Genomic DNA, 22705 nt, shown 5'->3' with positions numbered 1-22705 from the left:
AAGTCTGTTAAAAATAAGAATCTATCTGAGGATGCAAGCCTAATTTTATAAATAAAAATATCAGTATTCCAGAACGACCAGATGTCAGCAAAAGCTGCTTTTGATTTTGAGAAGAGTAGGTCTCTGGAAGGTGCCAATCAGAATTTTACAGTCTCTGGGATAGATGAGGAGGCTGGCCTGGGAGTCCTGCTTCTCATTTTCTAGGTTCAAGGAGGGCTTTCTCTTCCCACCTGGAAAGATCAATGGCAAGAAAAGCTCAGGCTTTCTTCCCCATGAGGCCACTCTTCCCATCTCACAGGAGCTTGTTTTGGGCCCATTCGACATGACTGCGAAGCTAAAACCCTCAGTGGATTCCATACAAATTCAGGCATGGTGAACTATTACAACGAGGTCATGGATTCAGACTGGCATGGGGTGAAGCGCATCCTCCCCTAACTGCAGCCGTCCATGCGCTCGCTAACCTCAGGAGAGCTCACACCACTTGGTCTGAAGGTTCTCCATCCACACCCACACAGGCCCTGGCACTGAGACTCGCTCTCTGGATCTGCAAACCTGTTTTATTGAACTCAGGCTGTTTATATGGACCTAAGCTACGTGCCCCTCTGCCAAGATGTCTGGAATCGTTTTGGGGTTTTATCAAACATGGACCACGTGATGGCTGCCTGCAAGTTAATCTGTTTGCTGAACACAAGCAGTGTGAATGTATTTACCTACCTGCCCCTCATCATTTCTGCCTGTTTTGACCACAGTTAAAAATGAAAAAGGGACATCATCCAAGTGAAAAATGTTTGCGCTTCAAAGGACACCATCAAGAAAATGAAAATATGATGAGACAAAGAGAGAAAATTTTTATGAATCATGTATTGGATAGGGCACTCCTATCTGCAATATATAAATAACTCTGACAACTCAGTAATAATAAAAAAAAAATCATTTTTAAAATGGGCAAACAGACATTTCTGAATAGATGTTTCTCCAAAGAAGATATACAAATAGCCAATAACCGTTATGAAAAGATACTCAGTATCATTAGTCATAGGGAAATGCAAATCAAACCACAATGAGATGCTGCTTCATACCCCCTGTGCATGCTAAGTGGCTATAATAATAATTTTTTAAAAAAGAAAATAGAACACAACAAATGCTGGTGCTGATATAGAGTAATTGGAACCCTCCTACCCTACTGGTGAGAATGTAAAATGGCGCAGTCACTTTGCAAAACAGTCTGGAAGCACCTCATTTAAACACAAAGCTACCATGTGACCCAGACATTTCACTCCTAGGTATATACACAAGACGAACACAAACATATGTTCACACAAAAACATGTAGGTACATGAGTGTTTACAGCAGCATTCTTTATAATATACAAAAAGTGGGAACAACCTTCACGCCCATCAATGGATGACTAGATAAGCAAACTGTGGGATATGCACACAATGGAATATTACACAGCCACAGAAAGGAATGAAGAGCTGATACATGTTACAACACAAGTCAACTCTGCAAAATTATGCTGAGTGAAAGACACCAGTCACAGAAGACCACATAACTGTATGATTCCATTCATGTGAAATGTCCAGAACAGGCAAATCCCTAGAGACAGAGACTAGATGAGGGGTTGTCTAGGGCTGGGGTAGAAGAAGCTGGGAGAGACAGGGAGGAAATGCTAACGGTCCAGAATTGTGATTGGGGTAATATGATTAATTCTGGTGATGAGGTGTGTAACTCTATAAATATACTAAAATCCATTGAATTATATAGTTTAGGTGAATTGTATGGTACGTGGATTATGTCTCAGTGTCATTGTTAAAGAAAAAAAAAATATGAATAAGAGACTTGAGATGTTTTGGGATCCCAGGATTTAAAAGCAACATAAATAAAGCCATAGTGTGCGGCCAACAAAGCCATCTTGTGACATGAGGCCAGGGTGCCTCAACAGCTTCGCCACACACACAGAGTTCTTCTTCCAGCCCCCTATGCGCACTCAGGCTTCTCAGAGAGGGTCGGAGGGAGACAAGGAGCATGTGGAAACTTCCCCAGCAGGAGACAGAGGAAAGGTAACATGCTCATGGCCACCCAAGCACTCCTAGGTGAGCATGAAAGGCACCCAATTTCACTCTGCACACATGCCTCCCAGGTATGCTGCGGTTCAGAGGACACCCCTCAGATCCTGGGCTCACGTATTTGGGCTGTGCCTCACTGGCTATTCCACCAAGGCAGCTTCAGGTATCTCCAGGCCCATATCTACCCCAGGGAGAATCCAAAGATTAGCTTTGCTTGTATGGAAGAGGGAAACTGTTCCAGCCTGGAAGGCATGTGAAGAAAGAAGGGATCAAAGATGGCTTAGAGGGATTTCCCTGTCAGTCCAGTGGTTAAGACTCTGTGCTTTCAATGCAGGGGGCATGGGTTTGATCCCTGATAGGGGAATTAAGATCCCACATGCAGGGCAGTACGGCCAAAGAAACAAAGCACAAAACAACAGCAGCAACACAAAAGAGGGCTTAGAACCCAATCAGAAAAGCAGATGGAGGACAAAAGCCACTCAGCACAGTCAAGCCAGGAAACGCTTCTGCCATGGTCGTCACCTTTGGGTGCAGAGTGTTCCCAACTTTTTGACAGGGCAAGGGGATACTTCTGAAAAGCAGACAGCTTGCTTACCAGCCCTTTTTCTTCTACCCTAACCCAAGCTAGAGGCCAACAAAACCACAGAGCTTGGGGCTAGTGGGCAACTCTGACCTCATTTCCTGGAGTCTGCTCCCCAGACTGCGTCTGGGACAGGCAAGAATAGGAAGCTGGGAGAGGGTTCTGACTTTCCATCTGACCCTGGATGAGATCCTCGCCCTCATGTCTGGACAAGGCCAGTAGCCTCCCAGCTGCCCTCTTGGCTTCTCTGCCTCTCCCTGCCTGGAACATTCTTTACAACACCCTGAAAATCCTCCCCCTCCTTAATATGTTCTTTTGGTAAGCATGTGGTATACATTCCTAGGGTATACAGAGCCTCAGGGCAAACCACACTATACAGCCTCCTCAGGAATGTGTACATCTTACACTTTACCTTACAGTTATTTTTTGCTGGTTAGGAAAGCAACGCATATTCATTGTAAAATATCTAGAACAAAATACACATAAAAAATGAAATAAAAATTCCCCTTGGGGAAAAAAGAATTCCCCCGATATAGCCACATTATCATTTTGATGTAATTGCCTTCAATTATTTTCCTATAAATATCTATAAGTTTTAACCAAACTGGAATCAGATACTACATATTATTTTAAAAACTTTTTCTTTTTTTATTTGTATATTATAAATACTTCCTAATTTATTCCTGTATTCATCTTCAACATAATTTGTAACACCTGTCTGGTATTTCCTTTTCTGAATGGTCTATAATTTATGCAACCATTTCTCTGATGTGCTCAGATCCTTTTCAATTTTTATCATAAATAACATTTTTTAATGGACATGCTTGAAGATAAACACATACGCAAATAGCTATTATTTCCTTAAGGTAAAAATTCCCCAGAGTAGAATCGTTTGGCAAAAGGGAATCCACGTTTTTAAGTTTTTTTGTGATACTCTGCAACAAACTACCTTCCAAAAAACGTACACCAATTGGAATTGAAAAAACTTACATTTACTGATTGCTAATGACTTTGAACATTTTTTTCTACAGTTTTTAAAATCAGTCAATTACATTCCTCATTTGTCCTTTCTTCCTAAGAAGATGTTAATTCGTTCATATTAATTTGGTATAGGCTCTTTATACATTAAAGACCTTCCTAGTTTGTTCCTATCATTAGGTATGTTTTCCCAGTTTGTCCTTTTAATGTCTTAGTTGATGGTAGGGTTTTTCTGACCAATCTAAGTGGATTTCCCTGGTGGCTCAGACGGTAAAGCATCTGCCCGCAATGCAGGAGACCTGGGTTCAATTCCTGGGTCAGGAAGATCGCCTGGAGGAGGAAATGGCTAATCCACTCCAGCACTCTTGCCTGGAAAACCCCATGGACGGAGGAGCCTGATAGGCTACAGTCCTTGGGGTTGCAAAGAGTCGGACTGAGCTACTAGCTACTACTAAGTGTTTAAACAGGTAGGCAAAGTATTTCAGCTCTTAGTAGTAGCTCAAAGTATTTCAGCTTTTAGTAGTAGCTCAAAGTATTTCAGCTTTTCGTAGTAGCTAGCAGCTCAGTCGTGTCCGACTCTTTGCGATCCCCTGGAGAAGGCAATGGCAAACCCACTTCAGTATTCTTGCTTGGGAAGTCCCATGAACAGAGAAGCCTGGCAGGCTGCAGTTAACAGGGTTGCAAAAGAATCGGACATGACTTAGAGACTAAACAACATTTGTGTCAGATGAAATTTCTCTGAAAACAGTGTCAAGGATGACCTTGACCAGTGAAAGCTAAAGCATAAACATCCTGGCAGTGGTCAGTGTGTGGTCACAAAACAGCAAACACAGGCGGCGTGAAGTTTACCCTGGGGGCACTAATTATTTTTCAAATGTTAACACTAATTGTGTTTTATCCTTTAAGCCACTTCCTTCCCTTCCTCCCAAAGCTGTCATGCCTGCTAGAGGAAATTTCCCCCATTTGCCCAGGAGCAGCTTGATCAGAGGATTTTTCCTTATTATTAAGTTATAACATATGACAGCATACACGGTTATGTTAATATATTAAATAATATAGTAGCATTGTTATTATAACAGAAACTATTATTATCCTAAAAACCCTCATAACATCCTTACCAAGAAAGTGCCACTCATTACCCTCACTTAATGGTTCCAAGACTTTAGGATTAGAAAAGTCAAGGGGACTTCCCTGGTGGTCCAGCAGTTTAAGAGTCTGCCTGCCAATGCAGCGTACAAGGATTCGATCCCTGATTCAGGAAGATCCCACATGCTGTGGGGCGACTAAGCCTGTGTGTGCCCCAACGACTGAGCCCTGTCCTAGAGACCATGTTCCACAACAAAAGAAGCTACTGCAAGCGTGGGCCCCGCCTGCACACAGCAACGAAGGCCCAGCGCCGCCAAAAATACAAAAGTTCTTTAAAAAAAAAACAGTCAAGGGATCCCTAAGCTGGTAAGGGTCAAAACTAGAAGTCAAAGCAGGTCAAGTTGATGTGCATAACCACTGGGCTACTCTGTCTCCTGGAAAACACACACGCGGCCCCTGAAGGGTCCACACTTGATTTGGAGCATCAAGGCAATTATCCTTACCTCTCATACCTCTCTCTGTTCCTTATAATACCATTCTGTTTGCTCTCCCCATTAGAGATTTCTTACACCCTTTCCGAAGCTCCTTTTAGACCTACCTGCCTCCTCCCTCCCTGACCTCCCCCGGCTGACCTCCCCACAGTCCAGGGCAGCACTGTCAGGCTGCCCTTGGCTGCAGACTCTCCTTTCATCTTGTCTGGGTCTCCTCCCCCACTGGTCTCCACATCCCCCTCCTCCCTCCCTCCTTCTGCCTCTGCCCGACCTCAGCTGCACATAATGGCCACTCAGAAGCCCTGGTGATGGAGTGAATGATGGCTGAGGACTGAGCAGAGTGCCTAGTGCCGGCTGGAGGGCCGGGCGGAGGGGGAAGAACCGTGACTCCTGCCAAGTAGGAAGCTGCAGCCTAGCTGCAAAGACAGATGCGAGGAAAACACTCAGCAGGGCGGTTTCCTGACCCTGGGTTCCCAACTGCTCTCGCAGGTTGGGTGTGGGGGGAAGTGCGAAGGCCCCCTCCCTGGCTCTGGGGGGCTTCCCACCATGGCCACCATTAATGCTGTTGCTGCCCCAGGGTAGGAGGGGGGCTGGAGTGGGCTCAGCCAGGCAGAACCCGTCCTCCAAGCCGGCCGTGGAATGCCATCCCCGCGCTCGAGCTGGTGGTGACTCATTGGCTCAGCCCCTGGGCTGCACTGTAAACAGGCCCCGGCTCTGTGACCTTCCCAGAGGGGAAAACAGCAGCTGCAGACGGCCCCTCCCCTGGAGTGCTGGCCTCGAAGCCAGCTACTGGCCGAGAAGCCTAGGCTCCAGCACAGTGAGGATGGGCGGCCCTCCTCGGAGGACCCTCTTTAAGATGTCTCTCTTCCCAGGAGCCCCCAAGACAGGCCTGGGGCTTGCTGGCAGGCAGGGACATAAGAGCCACCTGGCACCCGCTTTCCAAATCAGTGATCTCCGGAGCCCACCAGCTAGGGGGGGCTCACCCTGGCTCTTGGGGAGATGCCACGGGCCATCCAGAGTGGGGGTGGGGGACTGGCATTTGGGCCCTCAGGCCCTTTTCAAAGGTGACCCTTGTCCTCAAGTGGCTGCTGTACACACCCAAGAGCCCCGTGCAACCTGAACAGGCCAGGATCCAGGTACCAGTCTGGACAAGTGGACTCAGCATAGCTGGGCTCTTTTCTACCCTTCACGACCGGCAGCTCCAAGCACACGCTGCCAGGTAAATGTCCTTGTGGTCACCTTTCCGCTTCACTGCTGAAGGGGTGGGGAGGAGGGGCCCCACTTCCCCAGCCACTTAGTTCACTTTCCCAGCCAGGTCCAGCCCTTCCGAGGCTCCCACTACACGTTCAGTCCACCCCTGAATGAGTCACGTGCTGGGGCAACTTCACGGGGTGGAAACCCTCTAATGGGTGGATTTTTCCCAGGCCAATGGTGATGGGCTGACGGCTTTGGGCTCTCAGAGCACACAACAGAAACAGAGGCAGAGCTGGCTGGGGGCAGCAGGCGAGTCCTGCTTACCTGGCACGTGGGGCACATGGGGTGCCGTGGGGACCCTCTCCTAGCCATAGAAACAGGTCACCTGAGCAGGAATGCTAAACTCCACTCACAGCCCTGGAGGGGGCCATCTGTTTCACTGCTATATCTGGAATCCTCTCCCTCCCCTCCTCCCAGGTGTACAAAGATGGGCATTTACTCTGTTCTCTTCAAACTCAGATCTCAACTCCCATGGGATCATTTCTTCCTCAGGCTCCAAGTAAGACTCCCATGAGTCAGACAGGGAAAGCCCACAGAGAAATTTTTTCATTAAGGAGCCTGGCAGCACTTTGCAATCACTTTTCTGGGAGGGTTTCAGCTCAGAACTCCCCGTCCCACCCACGCTGACAGGGGTCAGAGTAATGAAGTGGAAAAGACATGTTCACAATGTTGGTGGCATCCACTCCCATCTCTAAGCAACCCCGGCCCCAGATCGTTGGGTGGTGGCCCCCAGACGCCACCCCAGCTGCCGGCCGCTGTTTTCCTCCAGCCGCTGAAGCGAGTTAAAGACTTGAACAAACGCAAGGCAGTGAGCAAACAGACCTGAGTGTGCTGTCCAGATGCCCAAGAGGAGGCTGAGGCTTGGCACCTTGGGGTGGGCCCTGACCCCCAGTGACCTGCACCCTCCTCCTCTAAGGGTGTCGCATCGCCCAGGACCCTCTGAGGCAGGGACCTGGGAAAGCCAGCCCACCCGGCAGGAGGTCCAGCCTCTGCTCATGGGGGCAGGATCACCCATGGGTACACACACCTCTCTGGCTCTGGAAGGGGGTCTACAGGCTGGTGGGGAAAAGGTATTTTGTGAAGTTAGGGCCCCTTCACTAGCACCAATGGGGATAGCAGTTTGCAGTCCCTGGTCATCCTTATTTATACCACAACCCCTTGGGACTCAGAAAGTCCCCCAATTAAGGTTTCCCTGGCAACACAACCCCCCTCCCCCCAGATTCCTAGGTTGTCACTGAGTCCCAAAGCTGTTGATTTAGGAAGCTCCTAAAGGCGACCCTGAAGACTCCTTTGTCCCCCAGATGAGAGCACGGCTGGGAGACCCAAACAGAAAGTGCCATTGTGCTGCTGGTCTGGCACCTCCAGGAGCCGATCCTGACAGTTCTGCTTTTTAAAAGGTTTGGGCTGTGTCAGGACTAGATTCAGCTCTGCTCAGCAGAAGCCCCCACGGCCCAAGAACATGGCCCAAGAACCGCAGGCTGCCCTCACTGACCTGCTTCTCAGTCCCCTCTCGAGGTCTGATCTAGAAATGCTCCTTATCTGAAGCCTTGCGGGACAGAGGACTGCCCAAGGAGGTCCCTCGGGCCAGGGCACAGAGGAGGAAGCCCATGGCATGAAAAATGCTTGAGGAGGAGGGTCATATAACTAGAGCTGGGGCTGGGGGTGGGGGTGAGCCCCTGCCTTCTGACAGGGAATCATGATTGAGCAGCTTCTTGTGCTTCTAGACCTAAGGCTGTCAGACTTTTTCTGCCAAGGGCCAGAGAAATTCTAGGTTTTGCAACCATGTGGTCTCCACGCAGTGAGATTGTCACTGTCACTCACTCCACTGTCGTCAGCACAAAAGAATCAGATGGGAGCGGTTCTGTGCCCATAAATCTGTGTTCACAGAAACCTGCAGTGGCCTGGGGGCAGCAGTCTGCTGACCTCTGCTCTAGACCCAAGAATGGGAGCCTTAGAGGGACAGGCCACCAGGCTATCTTAAAACAGATGCCTGCTAACCAAATGCTCCAGGGGATGATCAGACGGTTTTCTTGTCTGGTCACCGTCTGGCCTGTGCAGCCTTTACCTCCCTGTGGGAGAGCAAGGAGTTAAGAGAAACACTCCTGCTACAGTGCGTTCAGCTTCACACAGACCTACTAGAAGCTGATGAAAGCAACAGACCCTCCCCTAGAAAAAAACGCACCTGCCCGGGCACACACACGCACAATTTGCTTTTGGAGAATTTCAAAGAAATGCCCAGCCGTCCTGAAGCTTCTTCATGGACCTCATAGGGACCTAAAAATCTTAGGGTAAGACCACTGTTCACTCAGATAGAGAACTATTTTGTGTGTGTGTATGAAAGAGGGCTTACAAAACACAATTTAAAAAAAAAAAAAGAGAGAGAGAGAAACAACCCTGTAGAAAAATAGACAAAAGACACAAAGAAGCAATCCCAGAAGAAATACAAGTTATCATCAAAAAGAGGTGGAAAGATGCTCCATCTCACTAACAGTTAAAGAAATTTTAAATTGTAGCATATTATTTTTCACCAGATTGGATTGGCTAATGTTTATAAGAATCTGGACAGGCTGTTGGAAGGGGTGTGGAAGAACGCTTCTCAGATATGCTGGAAGGCCAGCATCTGTGTATACCCTTTTGGGAAGACCATAGTCTACATTAAAATTTAAAACATGCAGATCCTGGGGCCTGGCAATCCTACTTCCAGGAATTTATTTTATAGAAATACATGTACAGGGATGTTCACTTTGGCAGAATCATAAATCAGAAAAATTGGAAACCAACCCAGAAGTCCATTAGCAGGAAACTGGTTAAATAAATCATGGCAATCTATATTAGAGAATCACATGGAACTCTCTAATAATGAGGCCAATCTCTAGAGTTAAAAATAATAAGGTAGATTCGTAAGGACTGGCAGGAAAAGACGTAAGAGATACATTGTCAAGTGAAAAAGGCAAGTTGTAACAGTGTATCTTTTGAAAAGAACTTTAGTATACTTAGATTCCTTTTTTAATACTAAAGAGTTACATTCTAAACTGATGAAGTTAGGCTTATAGGATTTTACAGTTCACATTGTACATTTCTCAAATAGTTGACTTTTTAAAATCAAACCTTTTTGTTTTATAATCATTAAGAAGAGAAGAAAACAAAAAGAATTCTTATGACCCTCCTAGCCACCCTGACAGGATTTGTGGACCACAACTATGATCTCATTTTGAAGACTACCCTAACGGGGATTCATGGTGAGGAGGTTTTTAATCTGTTTTAGGCTTATAACAATAGAGCATCTTTCTGTATTTCAGAGCATATACTCAAGTTCAAGGACCATCTCTTTCTTTTATCCTGAAATTCAGAACTGCCATGACATAGACACAGTGTGGCGCAAATAATGGGGGTGATGCCAGATTTTCATTTTTCATTTTGATGAAAGAGTTGGTCATGTTTACGCTGTCATAGAACAAACAGAATGGGGCTCCTGCTTCACAGTGGACACAGCTGAACGGAATCGGTGTATATTTGACAGTTCTAACATAGTTTGTCGGAGAAGGCAATGGCACCCCACTCCAGTACTCTTGCTTGGAAAATCCCATGGACGGAGGAGCCTGTTAGGCTGCAATCCATGGGGTCGCTAAGAGTTGGACACGACTGAGTGACTTCCCTTTTACTTTTCACTTTCATGCATTGGAGAAGGAAATGGCAGCCCACTCCAGTGTTCTTGCCTGGAGAATCCCAGGGACGGGGGAGCCTGGGGGGCTGCCGTCTATGGGGTCGCACAGAGTCGGACACGACTGAAGTGACTTAGCATAACATACTTTGTACAGCTTCAACATGCGTCTTACCCCGGGAATTTGAGAGGGAGGGAGATACACCCATTTAAAAAAAATCTATCTGGTTGGGACTTCCCTAGTGGTCCAATGGCTAAGACTCCTTGCTCCCAAAGCAGGGGGCCTGGGTTTGATTCCTGGTCAGGGAACTACATCCCATATTCTGCAACAAAGACCTGGTACAGCCAAAGAAATAAATCATCTACCTGATTAAAAAAATAAATAAAAATGCACAAAAGAGTACCAAGTCAGTCTCCTTCACACTACCAGGGCAAGGCAACCAGAGATCCTGGATATTTGAGTCCCCCACTCTGGAGCACACCATGTATACGGTCCTGGGTGGTGCCTCTTTCAGCCTAACACAGACTCTACTGACTGCTCCATTTCCACAGACATAGGCCCTGGTAGCTCACCCTTCCCACCAGGATAAAGTTAATAAATGGAGAAAGCACAGGAAGGCTGAGAAGAGGAATCAGGTCCAACCAGGCCTCTGGCTCACAGCCTGCAGGCCAGGGGTCACAGGAATGTCAGCACCTCTTCAAGTTGCTTAGAAGAAGACCAGCAAGGCTCCAGGGCCCCCTTAAAGCTAAACGAGCGCCCTTCAGCAGCCTGATCCCTGACTCATTAGTGGAAAGAGAAAGCAGAAGCCAATGCACTGCAGATAAACAGGGCTGGGAGGCACTGTGTCATTAAAAACCTTCTTAAGGGGAAACTAAGGCAGGCGAGACGTTCCTGTTGGACAGAGAAATCCCTCGGGAAGCCTCACATTCTCACTTCTTTCCCAATGGCCAGCTATGAAAGGCATACCCGCCTGACCAGGTGAACCTGCAGATAACTCCCTTCTTCCTTTCGGGGAAAGATTCTTTTGGCTTTTTTTGGACTTTCTTTCAACCTGGATCTTCATGCAGTCTCATTCCCTTCCAAAAGAAGCCCATTCTATGGTGTCCTGGGGCTACCAGAAGAGAGTGCTCAGCATCCCAAGAAAGGATCTCCGTCCCTTAGGAGAAGGGCTCCCTGTGCCTTGGCGTTTAGAAAACCAAGCAGGGCTTCGCTGGTGGCTCCAGAGTAAAGAATCTGCCTGCCAATGCAGGAGACACAGGTTCGACCCCTGATCCGGGAAGATTCCCACACGTGGCTGGGGCTGTGTGCCACAACTACTGAGCCTGTGCTCAGAGCCCCGGGGGCTGCAACTAGAGTCCACGCGCCACAATTACTGAAGCCTCTGCAACCTAGAGCCTGTGCTCTGCAGCAAGAGAAACCACTGCAATGAGAAGCCCAAGCACCGTAACTAGAGAGTAGCCCCGGCCCGCCGCAACCAGAGAGAAGTCCGAGTGGCAATGAAGACCCAGCACAGCCAAAAATAAAATAAATAAATAAAAATTATTTTTAAAAAAGAAAGAAAGAAAGCCAAGCAGAAGGGCAGACTCTGTAATTCCCCAGAGTTTTTCATTCAGTTCTGAACAAAGCAACAGTTAGGGGCAGGGTGATTCCAAGAGAGGTCTGTTTTGAGGTTTCACTGTTAGCCGGAGCTGCCACAGAAAATAAGGGAAAAGAGAGTAGGTGGCAGGTTGTTTTTCTTCCATACAGCTACTAAGCTGGCTTCCTTGGTGCCTGAGTCAAGGTCAGGAGGCAGGAGACAGGCTGCTCTGAGACTGACTCTGCTGCCTGCCAGTCTGTCTGCAGGACTTCCCCAGCTTGGGAGCCGGAAATAGGCTTTGCTGCCCCAGCTTCACCAACAACAACCCTTACTGCTTGGGATACTCCAGCAGATGCAGGTGAATGGAAGGCAAGCAAATTAGAGTCAATAAAAGCTGCCTCAGATTTGCAAAAAGATGACTGAACTAGAAAGTGAAAGTGTTCGTTGCTCAGTCATGTCCGTCTCTTTGTGACCCTGTGGACTGTAGCCCACCAGGCTCCTCTGTCCTTGGGGATTCTCCAGGCAAGAACACTGGAGTGGGTTGCCATGCCCTTCTCCAGGGGGATCTTCCCAACCCTGGGATTGAAACCAGGTCTCTTGCTTTGCAGGCAGATTCTTTACCATCTGAGCCATAAAGGGATGTCTATAGCTGCTAAGTCACTTCAGTCGTGTCCAACTCTGTGCGACCCCATAGACAGCAGCCCACCAGGTTCCTCTGTCCATGGGATTCTCCAGGCAAGAACACTGGAGTGGGTTGCCATTTCCTTCTCCAATGCATGAGAGTGAAAAGTGAAAGTAAAGTCGCTCAGTTGTGCCCGACTTAGCGACCCCATGGACTGCAGCCTACCAGGCTCCTCCATCCATGGGATTTTCCAGGCAAGAGTACTGGAGTGGGGTGCCATTGCCTTCTCCGATGTCTATAGGGATGTTCTCTAAAAAAACTGGTACTGGGCCTTCTCTGATAGTGCAGTGGCTGAGACTCCATGCTCCCAGTGCAGGGGGCCTGGTTTCCATCCCTGGTCAGGGAACTAGATCCCACATGCCACAACTAAGACCCAGCAGAGCCAAATAAATATATATTTTTAAAATGGTACTTACTGTTAATGAGGTAAAAGTCATGCACATCCCACCAAAGCCATTCAGAGCCAGGGCAATGAAGATGAGCATAGAGAGGGCTGGAAGGAAGCAGAAGGCTGGTAAGAGCGGAACCACGACTGAGCTTCAGGGAGGCTGGGGCCCGATCCACTGCTGACGAGGAGCTTGCTTTGAGCAAATGCTGCTAGTGATGACAAGTCATCAGGCTTAGTGCTGGACACCTGGGGAGCTGGCCCAGCCTCTGCCTCCTCCTCCTCTTGCCTATTTTATGGAGTTTGGGCTCTTGCAAAAGGTGGATCCCCGTCCCCCTTTCTTCACTAACTTTACCCACAAGTGGTGGTTTAGTTGCTAAGTCGCGTCCGACTCTTGCAACCCCATGGACTGTAGCCTGCCAGGCTCCTCTGTCCATGGGATTTCCCAGGCAAGAATACTGGAGTCAGTTGCCATTTCCTTCTCCAGGAGATCTTTCCGACCCAGAAATCAAACCCAGGTCTCCTGCATTGCAGGAAGATTCTTTACCAACTGAGCTACGAGGGAAGCCCTTTACCCAAAACGGAGAGGTCTAAAAAAGCTGTTTGCTGAAATACAAAATACAGGTACCCTCCAATCAGGAGAGGAGCCTGGATAAGAGTCTAGTGAAACATGGGACTCTCTCTCTCTCTGCACTCCCAATGCAGGAGGCGCAAGTTCAATCCCTGGTCAGGGAACTAAGATCCTACATGTCGTGCAGTACAACCAAAAAAACCCCAAGATTTTGGTGAAAGTCAAGCCCTATTTTGGTGTTTGTTCCAAAAGTCCTTGCAGCATCAGCTCCACCTGAGCAGAGTTAGGGACCAGGTGGCTTCTGAGCTGTCCTAAAGTGCAGGCCTGGGCTGCTCTGAGCGGTTCAGCTCACGACCTCGGCACACACTCCTGCAGCTGGCCTGGTTCTCAAGCTGGCATCAGTGAGTCCATCAGGGACTGGCCTGGCTCAGCAATGAGATGGGTGTTCCTCATCCCCTGGGAGCTTCTCTCAGACATTTGTCTGGGGCCATTTGCTTATCCAGCCACCATCTGAATTAAGTCAGTGGGTAAAGGTCTAACAAGTGTCCCTCTAACTCGAGTAGTGAGCACAGGCCTGGCCCAGCTTCCTAGAGCAGGTGGGCCTGCGAGCACCTCTGGGTGCTGTCTCCCTAATCCCTGACAAAAGGGTAGAGGAAAAGCATACTCACAGTTTGGGTTACTTGCTCCATATGCAATCAGCAAGCAGGAGACAGCAAAGCAGGCACTAAAAAGAAAGAGAAATACTACCTTATTGGTTATCATCATTATTGTTAATATTGTTTATATGGAGGTATTTGCTACATGTCAAGACGCTTTCAGAAAATTTACATACATTCTTTTGTTCAACAGTTCTAAGGAGCGTAATTGGCTCTATTTTATGGATGAGAAAAATAAGACTCAAAATAACAAAAATAAAACAACAAGGTCCTACTGCATAGCACAGAGAATTATATTCAATATACCGGGACAAACCATAATGGAAAATAATACAGGAAAGAATGTATACGTATAAACATATAACTGAATCACTTTGGTGTATAGTAGAAATTAATAAACATTGTAAATCAACTACATTTCAGTAAAATAAATTAAAAAAAAACACACACACAAACACAGGCATTCAAATACCTAAAAATAAATAAATAAAAAACAAACCCAACAAAGAAACAAAAATGAAATTCTCCACGTCCTAGCTAGCAGGTGGCTAAGTTGGAATTCAAGCCCCAAAGCCAGACCCGGTAAACACCCCACTGCACTGCCTGCTCCATTCCCCAGACTGGACAGAGCCAAGGCCGTGAGGCGAGAAAGGACACAGCCCATCCCCCAGGCTCCTGTGTCCGCTCAGCCAGGGGACAGAAAGAACCCCACGGGGCAAGGGATGATGAGTGGCAGCTTTCAAACCCCCTCTACTTGGCTCTGAGCTGGGGACCAAGCCATTGTAAGCTCCAAAGAATGAATGACACTGATCCCCCGGCCGATTCCCTTCAGGGCCACGGGCCTCGCTCATGGCCAACCACTGCCCTGCACAATGCTCACTCCCAGTGGGACTGGCTTGGGGAGGACCCTGGCCAGACAGGGCCAGCTGCTTGGCAGACTGACCCTGAGACTGGCAGACTGGAGTTTTATAGCCAAGGAACACACCCTAGGAGGTGCATAAGATGACCCACTAAGGTGCCTGAGGTAGGGAAATGCTATTTTACAATTTTAGAAATTTTATAATTTTCCATTTTGTAATTTAAAATCTCAGCCATTTTATCTCTTTTGTATATGTATCATAAGGCATATAAAATACTATATGAGATGGTGGATGTTCCCTAAGTTCTCTGTAGGATTCATTTCATGACGTACGTAAATATGATCATTATGCTATACCTCAGTCTTACACAGGGCTGTACATCAATTAATATTTCAATAAAAATGGAAGAAAAAATAAAGCACATTAAACATTAAGAATGACATATGTGTAGGCCTGCATGCTTAGTTGGCTCAGTCGTGTCCACCTCTTTGCGACCCCATGGACTGCAGCCCGCCAGGCTCCTCCGCTCATGGGATTCTCCAGGCAAGAATACTGGAGTGGGTTGCATTCCCTTCTCCAAGGGATCTTCCCGACCCCTGGATCAAAGCCTGGTCTCTCGTACTGCAGGTGGATTCTTTACCATCTGAGCCACCAGGGAAGCCTGACAAATGTGTATATTATTGATGATTCCATGTGCTTATATTAGAGGTATGTGTTCAAAATCTTTTTTTCTCACAGAGATGGAAGATGAAAAAGACCAGAAATCATAATGACAAGCAGGTCCTCCCAGGCAGGCCCGAGTCCCGTGACTTTTCTATGCAGATCGGAATAACACAAGGATCACAGCAGCCCCGTCCCGGGTGGGCATTCAGGGAGCACCACAATGCCCCTGACAGCAGATACCAGGATCCCCTACAGTGGGGAATCGTGGCCCGGGGTCCCCCCGCCCACCCCGCCCACCTGCCTCCCCCCCAGAACTGACCTGCCCAGCAGCCTGAGCTTCCTTGGGCCGTACTTGTCCATGACGATGCCCAGGGGCAGGGTGATGGCACTGAGCAGGAAGGAGCCCACGGTGAAGGCCAGGTTCAGCATCTCATCTTGGGCCTTGCAGCTGAGCCAGCCATTCATCCGGCTTACCTCCTCATGCTCCGGTTCTGCCGTGGCCCCCGCTGTGACGTTGGTGACGTTCTCTGTGTAGAGGGAGGGGAACTTGATCACAGGGTCATGGCAGGGATCTCCAAAGACCAGAAGGGCAGGTGCCCACCCAGAGTCAGCCCGCTGAGAAGGCCAGGGCTAGCTCTGGGCCCCTTCAGAGCTCTGAATACCCCCAGCAGGCTGGGATGTCCATGTGGCCAAAGCTCCCTGGAGTGATAATACAGAGATTCTTCACTTTTCTTTTTTTGGACAGGGGAGTCACCTTCCCTTTGAAGAATCCAATAAAGAAATCGCCACTCTTGCCCTTAGAAAAGTCTTGCCCACAGTCTTGGGGCTTCTTGTGTCTTTACAGCACCCACAAGCCCCAGGTTGGGATTCCCAGTTATTTATTTATTTGGCTGCACCAGGTCTTAGTTGCAGCATGTGGATCTATTTCCGTGATCAAGGATCAAACCTGGGCCCCCTGCATCGAGAGCCCAGACTCTTGGCCACTGGGCCACCAGGGAAGTCCCAGGATTCCAACTCTAGAGTAAGCGACACCTCGAATAGCAGGCTTTGGGACCCAGCCTGGGCTGCGGGTCCCCAAACTGGCTAGAGCTTCTCTGCAGCTCTGTCCATGGGAGCAGTCTGTGGCCAGCGTACAGGAGGGCAACCCTAGACCACTTGGGAAGGTCAAGCTGCTGGGCTCAGCTGTGTCTATTGAGAGGAAGGGTGTATTAATGCCTAATACATCAGATTTCAAACACATCCCCTGTGCTAAATTCTCTCTCATGCTCTCACAGCATCAACTACTACATATACCGAGTCACAGAACCCCCTTGGGAAAGGTTCTTTGTTTAAAAAAAAGAGTGCCAAATAACTTGCTTTCACTTGTCAAAGGGCACCTATCTTCTTTTTCTCACTGGGGTCACGATGTCACTGTCTCTGGTGGCCACACCTATGTCATAATCCTGGTCCTTAATGATCCTCTCCAAAGTCCACCCAGCCCCAAGACAGCAGAAAGAGGGAAGGAAAAAGTGCTGTGGCAGCGAGGGGCGGGAGGGTGGAGGACGGGCTGGCACGCAGTGGGGAATGCGTCCTGTTCCTCTCGGGACTGCTAGTTAGGAGATGCTGACTAATCCTGCAGAGAGACGAGCAGCCTCTGATTAGACGCGAGGAGGTCACGCTGGGAGACTCAAGGAAATACCTCTCAGCAGATAAGTGCTGTCTCCTGCATGCGGCCCTCTGGCGCCAGGGCCGTAAAGCTTAGGTCGGCAAGGCCTGCCTGGGCCTCTCCTGGGGTGGGGGGAGAGCCAAGGTCACGGAAGAAAATGCACGCTGGGTGAATCACGTTCTGTGCCAACCTCAGACCAACAGGTCCTGGTGGGGGGCACACTGAGGGTGGGGGTGCTGGGATCTGGGTTCCAATTCTGATTCCTCTACTTGCTATTTTATCACCCGGGAGAAGTGACTTCATCTCTCGCTATCTCAGTTTCTTTACCTGTAAAATGGGCATAAGGTAATAAATATATCTATCTCTCCAGGGATGGGGGAGCCTGGTGGGCTGCCATCTATGAGGTCACACAGAGTCGGACACAACTGAAGTGACTTAGCAGCAGCAGCAGCAGCAGAATTTGGGGTAACATAAAAGAGAAAATCCAGATAATATTTTAGAGCTCACAAAGGCATAGGAAGTGCTCATAACCAATAGCTAAAAGTTATTACTATTATTAGAAGTTTACATCGCAGCACTGTTTATAATAGCCAGGACATGGAAGCAACCTAGATGTCCATCAGCAGATGAATGGATAAGAAAGCTGTGGTACATATACACAATGGAGTACTACTCAGCCATTAAAAAGAACACATTTGAATCAGTTCTAATGAGGTGGATGAAACTGGAGCCTATTATACAGAGTGAAGTAAGCCAGAAAGAAAAACACCAATACAGTATACTAACGCATATATATGGAATTTAGAAAGATGGTAATAATAACCCTATGTACGAGACAGCAAAAGAGACACTGATGTATAGAACAGTCTTATGCACTCTGTTGGAGAGGGAGAGGGTGAGAAGATTTGGGAGAATGGCATTGAAACATGTGTAATATCATGTATGAAACGAGTTGCCAGTCCAGGTTCAATGCACGATACTGGATGCTTGGGGCTGGTGCACTGGGATGACCCAGAGGGATGGTGTGGGGAGGGAGGAGGGAGGAGGGTTCAGGATGGGGAGCACATGTATACCTGTGGCGGATTCGTTTTGATGTTTGGCAAAACTAATACAGTGTTTCAGGTTTAAAAATAAAATAAAATAAAAAAATTTAAAAAATTAAAAAAAAAAACATTAATTCATTAAATAAAGTTTCAAATTCAAAAAAAAAAAAAAAGTTTACTAGGTGGTGCCAGTGGTAAAGAACCCACCTGCCAATGCAGGAGACATAAGAGACATGGGTTCAATCCTGGATTGGGAAGATCCCTAGGAGGAGGGCATAGCAACCCGCTCCAGTGTTCTTGCCTGGAGAATTTCATGGACGGAGGAGCCTGGTGGGCTACAGTCCATGGGGTCGCAGAGAGTCAGACACGACTGAAGCAACTCAGTACGCGTGCGTTATTACTGTCACTACTACTACTCTGATGGGAGACTTGGAACGGGGATAATGATGCAACCGGCAGGTAGCAGAGCCGGATGCTGTAACTGGAAGCAGAGTTCCGTAACTGATCATTCATCCATAGCATGAATTCATGGTTAGGACAGGAACTGTGTCCCAGTCACCTGTGTCCCCAGCACCCCCCTTGGTCCTGGCGCACGGTTGCTGTTTCCTGAATGAATGCACACAGTGGGGTCAGATCACCTTGACCAAAACGATCCAGAAAGAAGAAATGAAACAGGACACATGGCGCCAACTTGAAGCCAGAGGGGATTGAAGATCACAGCCACGGTGTTACCCACTGAAGCCACAGAGACAAAACCCAACAAGCCAGATTTCCGTCCCCTCATCTCCACCACCTTATCTCAGCTTCCCAAAAGATGTCCGCACCACACTGGCAGCCAAAACACATCACAAACAGGGTCATCTGAGCCCAGGAGGTCCCGGCTCAGGGCCAGCGGGCCGGAGCTGCTTGTTCACGGTGGGGCCCACTTCTGCAAGAGCGGAGCTGCTTCACAGGTCGGCACTGGTTTCGGGTGTCAGCTCTGCTAGCAGCAACAGGAACTGAATGTGAAGCGGGAGGGACCAGGCAAAGCAATGGTCACCTCCGGGCTGGTGTGCAGGTGTGAGCAAACCAGCACAGATGCAACAGAGTGGATGGAGCAGGGAGCGGACAGCCGCGGGTCCCGGATCCCTGGCTTGTGAGACCTACCTGTGGCCATGTAGGGTCTGGGGCCCATCAGAAAACACAAAATCACTCAGGGCTGGCAGTGCTGTGGGGTTGGCTTCTCCAAGCAGGGAGCCCCGACTGAATGGGGAGGGAGCGAGGCACTGTCTCTGATCAGAGGCACCAGGGGGCCCTGCTTCTGTCCTCCCCAGGGCTGGACCTAAAACCACGGCTCTACTTCTCAAGAGAGGGAAGATGAAATCCCAAGGCAACATGTATACTCAAGGCAGACACCCTGGTTCGCTCTTAGTTGAAGATGGGGACAAAAAAACATCTTGAATTGTTTAGCTATCTGGTCACCTATAACTAGACAGGAGGGGCTCCAGGAGAGAGAAGGCAGAGTGGAGGGAAGGGAATCTGTCCCTCCCATTTTTCAGCCTAGGGCCGCTGCAACAGAGCAGGACCCTTATGCGTTGGGCCACAAGCCTTCTCTTAAATCCCTGCCAATGGGGCCACCTGGCTGTCTGCCCTCCTAGCTCCGGGCAGTGATGTCCAGAGACAGATGAGCCGGAGGGTGGGGAGGCCTGAGTGGCCTCTCACCGGCCCAGGGAGCAACATGAGAGTGCCCCTTGCCCCAGACGGAACTCAACCTTCTGTGAGCCCGAAGCTTTGTTGGCAGTAAACAGCCCACATGAATAATCACAGATCCAGCAGATGCCCAAACACAGTCACACCCACGCTGCTCCTCTTGCTCTGCTCCCACCTGGGCCACTGTGGGCCGGAGAAACACAAAACAGATACGCGCCCAGGAAGTGCCGAGCCTCTGGGGTGCCCCTCTGCTCCCAGCCTAGAGCTTAGCCCTCACCCAGCCCAGCCTGCTCTGAGCCTCACCTGCACCTGTTTATCACAGATGCAGCCAGAGTGGCCCAGCCTAACCCGGGAAGGTAAACCAAGAAGAAACAGGCGAGGAACTGGTGTGTCCAGAGTGTGTAGGGAACGGGCGTGAGGCTGCTTAGGAGGAGACCCGGGGCAGGGAGGAGGGAACAATGCCTCCTCTGTTCGGCCCCACTCACAGAACCCAGCACTCAAAACCCTTAGCGAGACAGGGGAGAAAAGAAGGTGCTGTGACCCCACTCAGGCTCCCCTAACCGCCCTGGATCAAGGAGGCAGCTCCCCCTACCCTAGGGCAACAAGCCAGAACAGCTGACCAGACGAGGCTTCTTGAGGAGCAAGGGGCACGGGGCTGGAGGGCCCTCTAAACTTGAGCAGCCCCCTGCCCCACCCACCCAATACCAGCCCCTGGACTTCCATGCTGATGGTCACTGGCCCCAGGATCTCCTGTCTCTCTCAAATCCTTAGTCTATCCGGCAACAGGAAGCAGCATCTCCGTCTGGCACGGGGTATGTAGGCGAGAGGTCAGCCTCACACACAGCGAGCCCGAGGCAGGACACAGACAATCAGAGGACCGCGCTGGCCAGACCAGGGTCTGGTCCCCTGGCTGCGGTCACAGAGGGCCGGTGTGCGCTGGCCGCTGTGTTCCATGCTAGTGGTTCCTATGTCACTGAGCACCTCCCCCTCCACCCACTGGTTCACATCTGGCCATCTGGAGTATCCAAACAGGTACCTGGGGTCTCACAGACGGTACCTGGGGAAGCCAGACTTGAGTCTTGGCAGCTGGACCTCAAAGCTCTCCTGACCTTCAGACTGTACTGATGCTGTACCACCTGGGTCAGAGGCAGTTCAGAGAGAAAATGCTGAGAGAATAAAAGACACACGAGGCTGGCAGTGTCAGGGACCACACCAGGTGGCCCTTCGTGTCACCTAGCGAGAACAGGAACCGCCCCCGAGATGCTCCCATGAAGTCCCCGAAAGCCAACCAAGCTGGACAGGACCTTCATGGGACGCCAAGAAGGCAGGTGGGGGCAGGCGGCTATGGAGGAGGAAAATTAGGTCACGGGAAGGAGGAAGGCGGTTGGTGCAGAGGGCCGAGGGCATCAACTCCTCTGTGATACATCCTGAGGCTGGAGGCCCTGCAGGCCTCTCACCCCGGGTATAGAATTAAAAAAAAAAATCCAAAATAAACCAAGGTTGCAGGGAGTGGGGAGTGAAAAAAAAGCCCATTCACAGCAATAAAAGTGAAAGGTGCCACCAGTGACGTCTGAGACACACCACCAGCGGCAGAGACATAACAAGGCAGGGCCGTGAAGTGGCGGGGACCGTCTCATGTCTACTTCTTCAGCCTCAGCCCGGTCTGGTGGGGACCAGGCCTGGCCCTGCCCTCTCACGGTCCCGGGGGCCAGCTTCCTGCTTTGTTTCAGTGAAGGGTACAGTCTCTGGTCACCGAAACAGAGTCACTGAGGAGGTCAAGAGCACAGAGCTGGGGGCTGCCTTGGGGTCCATGGCTGGGCTGGACCATGGCTTCCTCATGCAGAAGCCACATCTCCCATCTCCAGAGCCGCCCCTCACCCCGCCATGATCCCACCCAGTGCCTGGCATGTGGCAAACCCTCAATAATTCCTAAGAGGCTAATAGGTGAATCTGACCCTCTCTTCTGCCTTGGGAGCTTCTTCCTGCCTTGAAAAGGAGATCCAATCTCCCCAGGGCCCTGCAGGCTCCTTCCCATCTCTCCAGTCATCATCTCCCCTTCTGTCCTTTCCCTCTTCTCTTTCAGCACACAGCCTGCTCCAGGGGCTCACTGCCTGTCTTCTTCTGACTCACTCCTTCTGGCCCTCCACGCTTCTGCCTAAGCATCAGAGAGCCCCCCACCCAAGCTGAACCAGATCCCCATGGCTGCTCTCCCCCTCACCCCCCATGACCCTGGCACACTGCTCTCTGTTGGGGTCTGACCACCACGTGGGATTGGGTAGGTCTGTATGTGGTGACTCTCTGATGCTGGCTGACTGCAGACCCCCTGAGGGCCTGGATTACTCTGCGCCCAGCACAGCATCTCAGAAAATGTTTCCCGAGGGTGTGGGTCAGATAAAAGAGATTAAACATCCACGGGGAGCACCAGCCCCCTAAGCTGAGAGAAAAATGAAGAAACAGGTTGGGTGGGGGGTGGGGCTGGTGACAGCGGCCATCCAGAGGCCAAAAGGACACAGGTTTGGGAAAGCTGGGGCTGGGAACCCAGCTGGTCTCCTGCCCACACCAGGGGGCTGGGGAGGCAAAGCCAAGTGCCAGCCCAGGTCCCCAGCCCCTGTCATCCACCCTGACCATCGGGTGGACAGGGATTAAAGAGCTGAGGGGAAACGGAAAACCCAGCTCTTTGTTTCTTTGTCCCACCTCGCCACGCTGGAACCCGACACTGTGTCTGTGACTGGATCCTGGCTGGAGTCCCGAGCAAGAGTTCTGAGGACCTTTCAACAGGTTCAGGCAAATTTTCCAAACCAAAGCATGGGTCCTAAAA

The 22705-nt window shown here is 49.7% G+C and overlaps 1 protein-coding gene across 6 annotated transcripts in view; it reads right to left on the bottom strand.

Annotated features, from left to right (window-relative positions):
- Nucleotides 1–22705, bottom strand: part of SLC43A2 (solute carrier family 43 member 2) — a 40902-nt gene that overhangs the window by 14244 nt on the left and 3953 nt on the right. For all 6 annotated transcript variants that reach the window (XM_055576963.1, XM_055576962.1, XM_055576961.1 and 3 more), the window contains exons 3-5: nucleotides 15830–16037; nucleotides 14000–14055; nucleotides 12792–12868 (exon numbers count right to left, since the gene is read on the bottom strand). In XM_055576963.1, the coding sequence (XP_055432938.1) occupies nucleotides 12792–12868; nucleotides 14000–14055; nucleotides 15830–16037 (341 nt within the window). The remainder of the gene's footprint in view (nucleotides 1–12791; nucleotides 12869–13999; nucleotides 14056–15829; nucleotides 16038–22705) is intronic.

This window comes from Bubalus kerabau, chromosome 4 (genome assembly GCF_029407905.1).
Source record: "Bubalus kerabau isolate K-KA32 ecotype Philippines breed swamp buffalo chromosome 4, PCC_UOA_SB_1v2, whole genome shotgun sequence".
Classification (NCBI taxonomy): domain Eukaryota; kingdom Metazoa; phylum Chordata; class Mammalia; order Artiodactyla; family Bovidae; genus Bubalus; species Bubalus kerabau.
The sequence above is the reverse complement of the archived record's forward strand: the minus strand, read 5'-3'. Positions and strand labels throughout refer to the sequence as shown.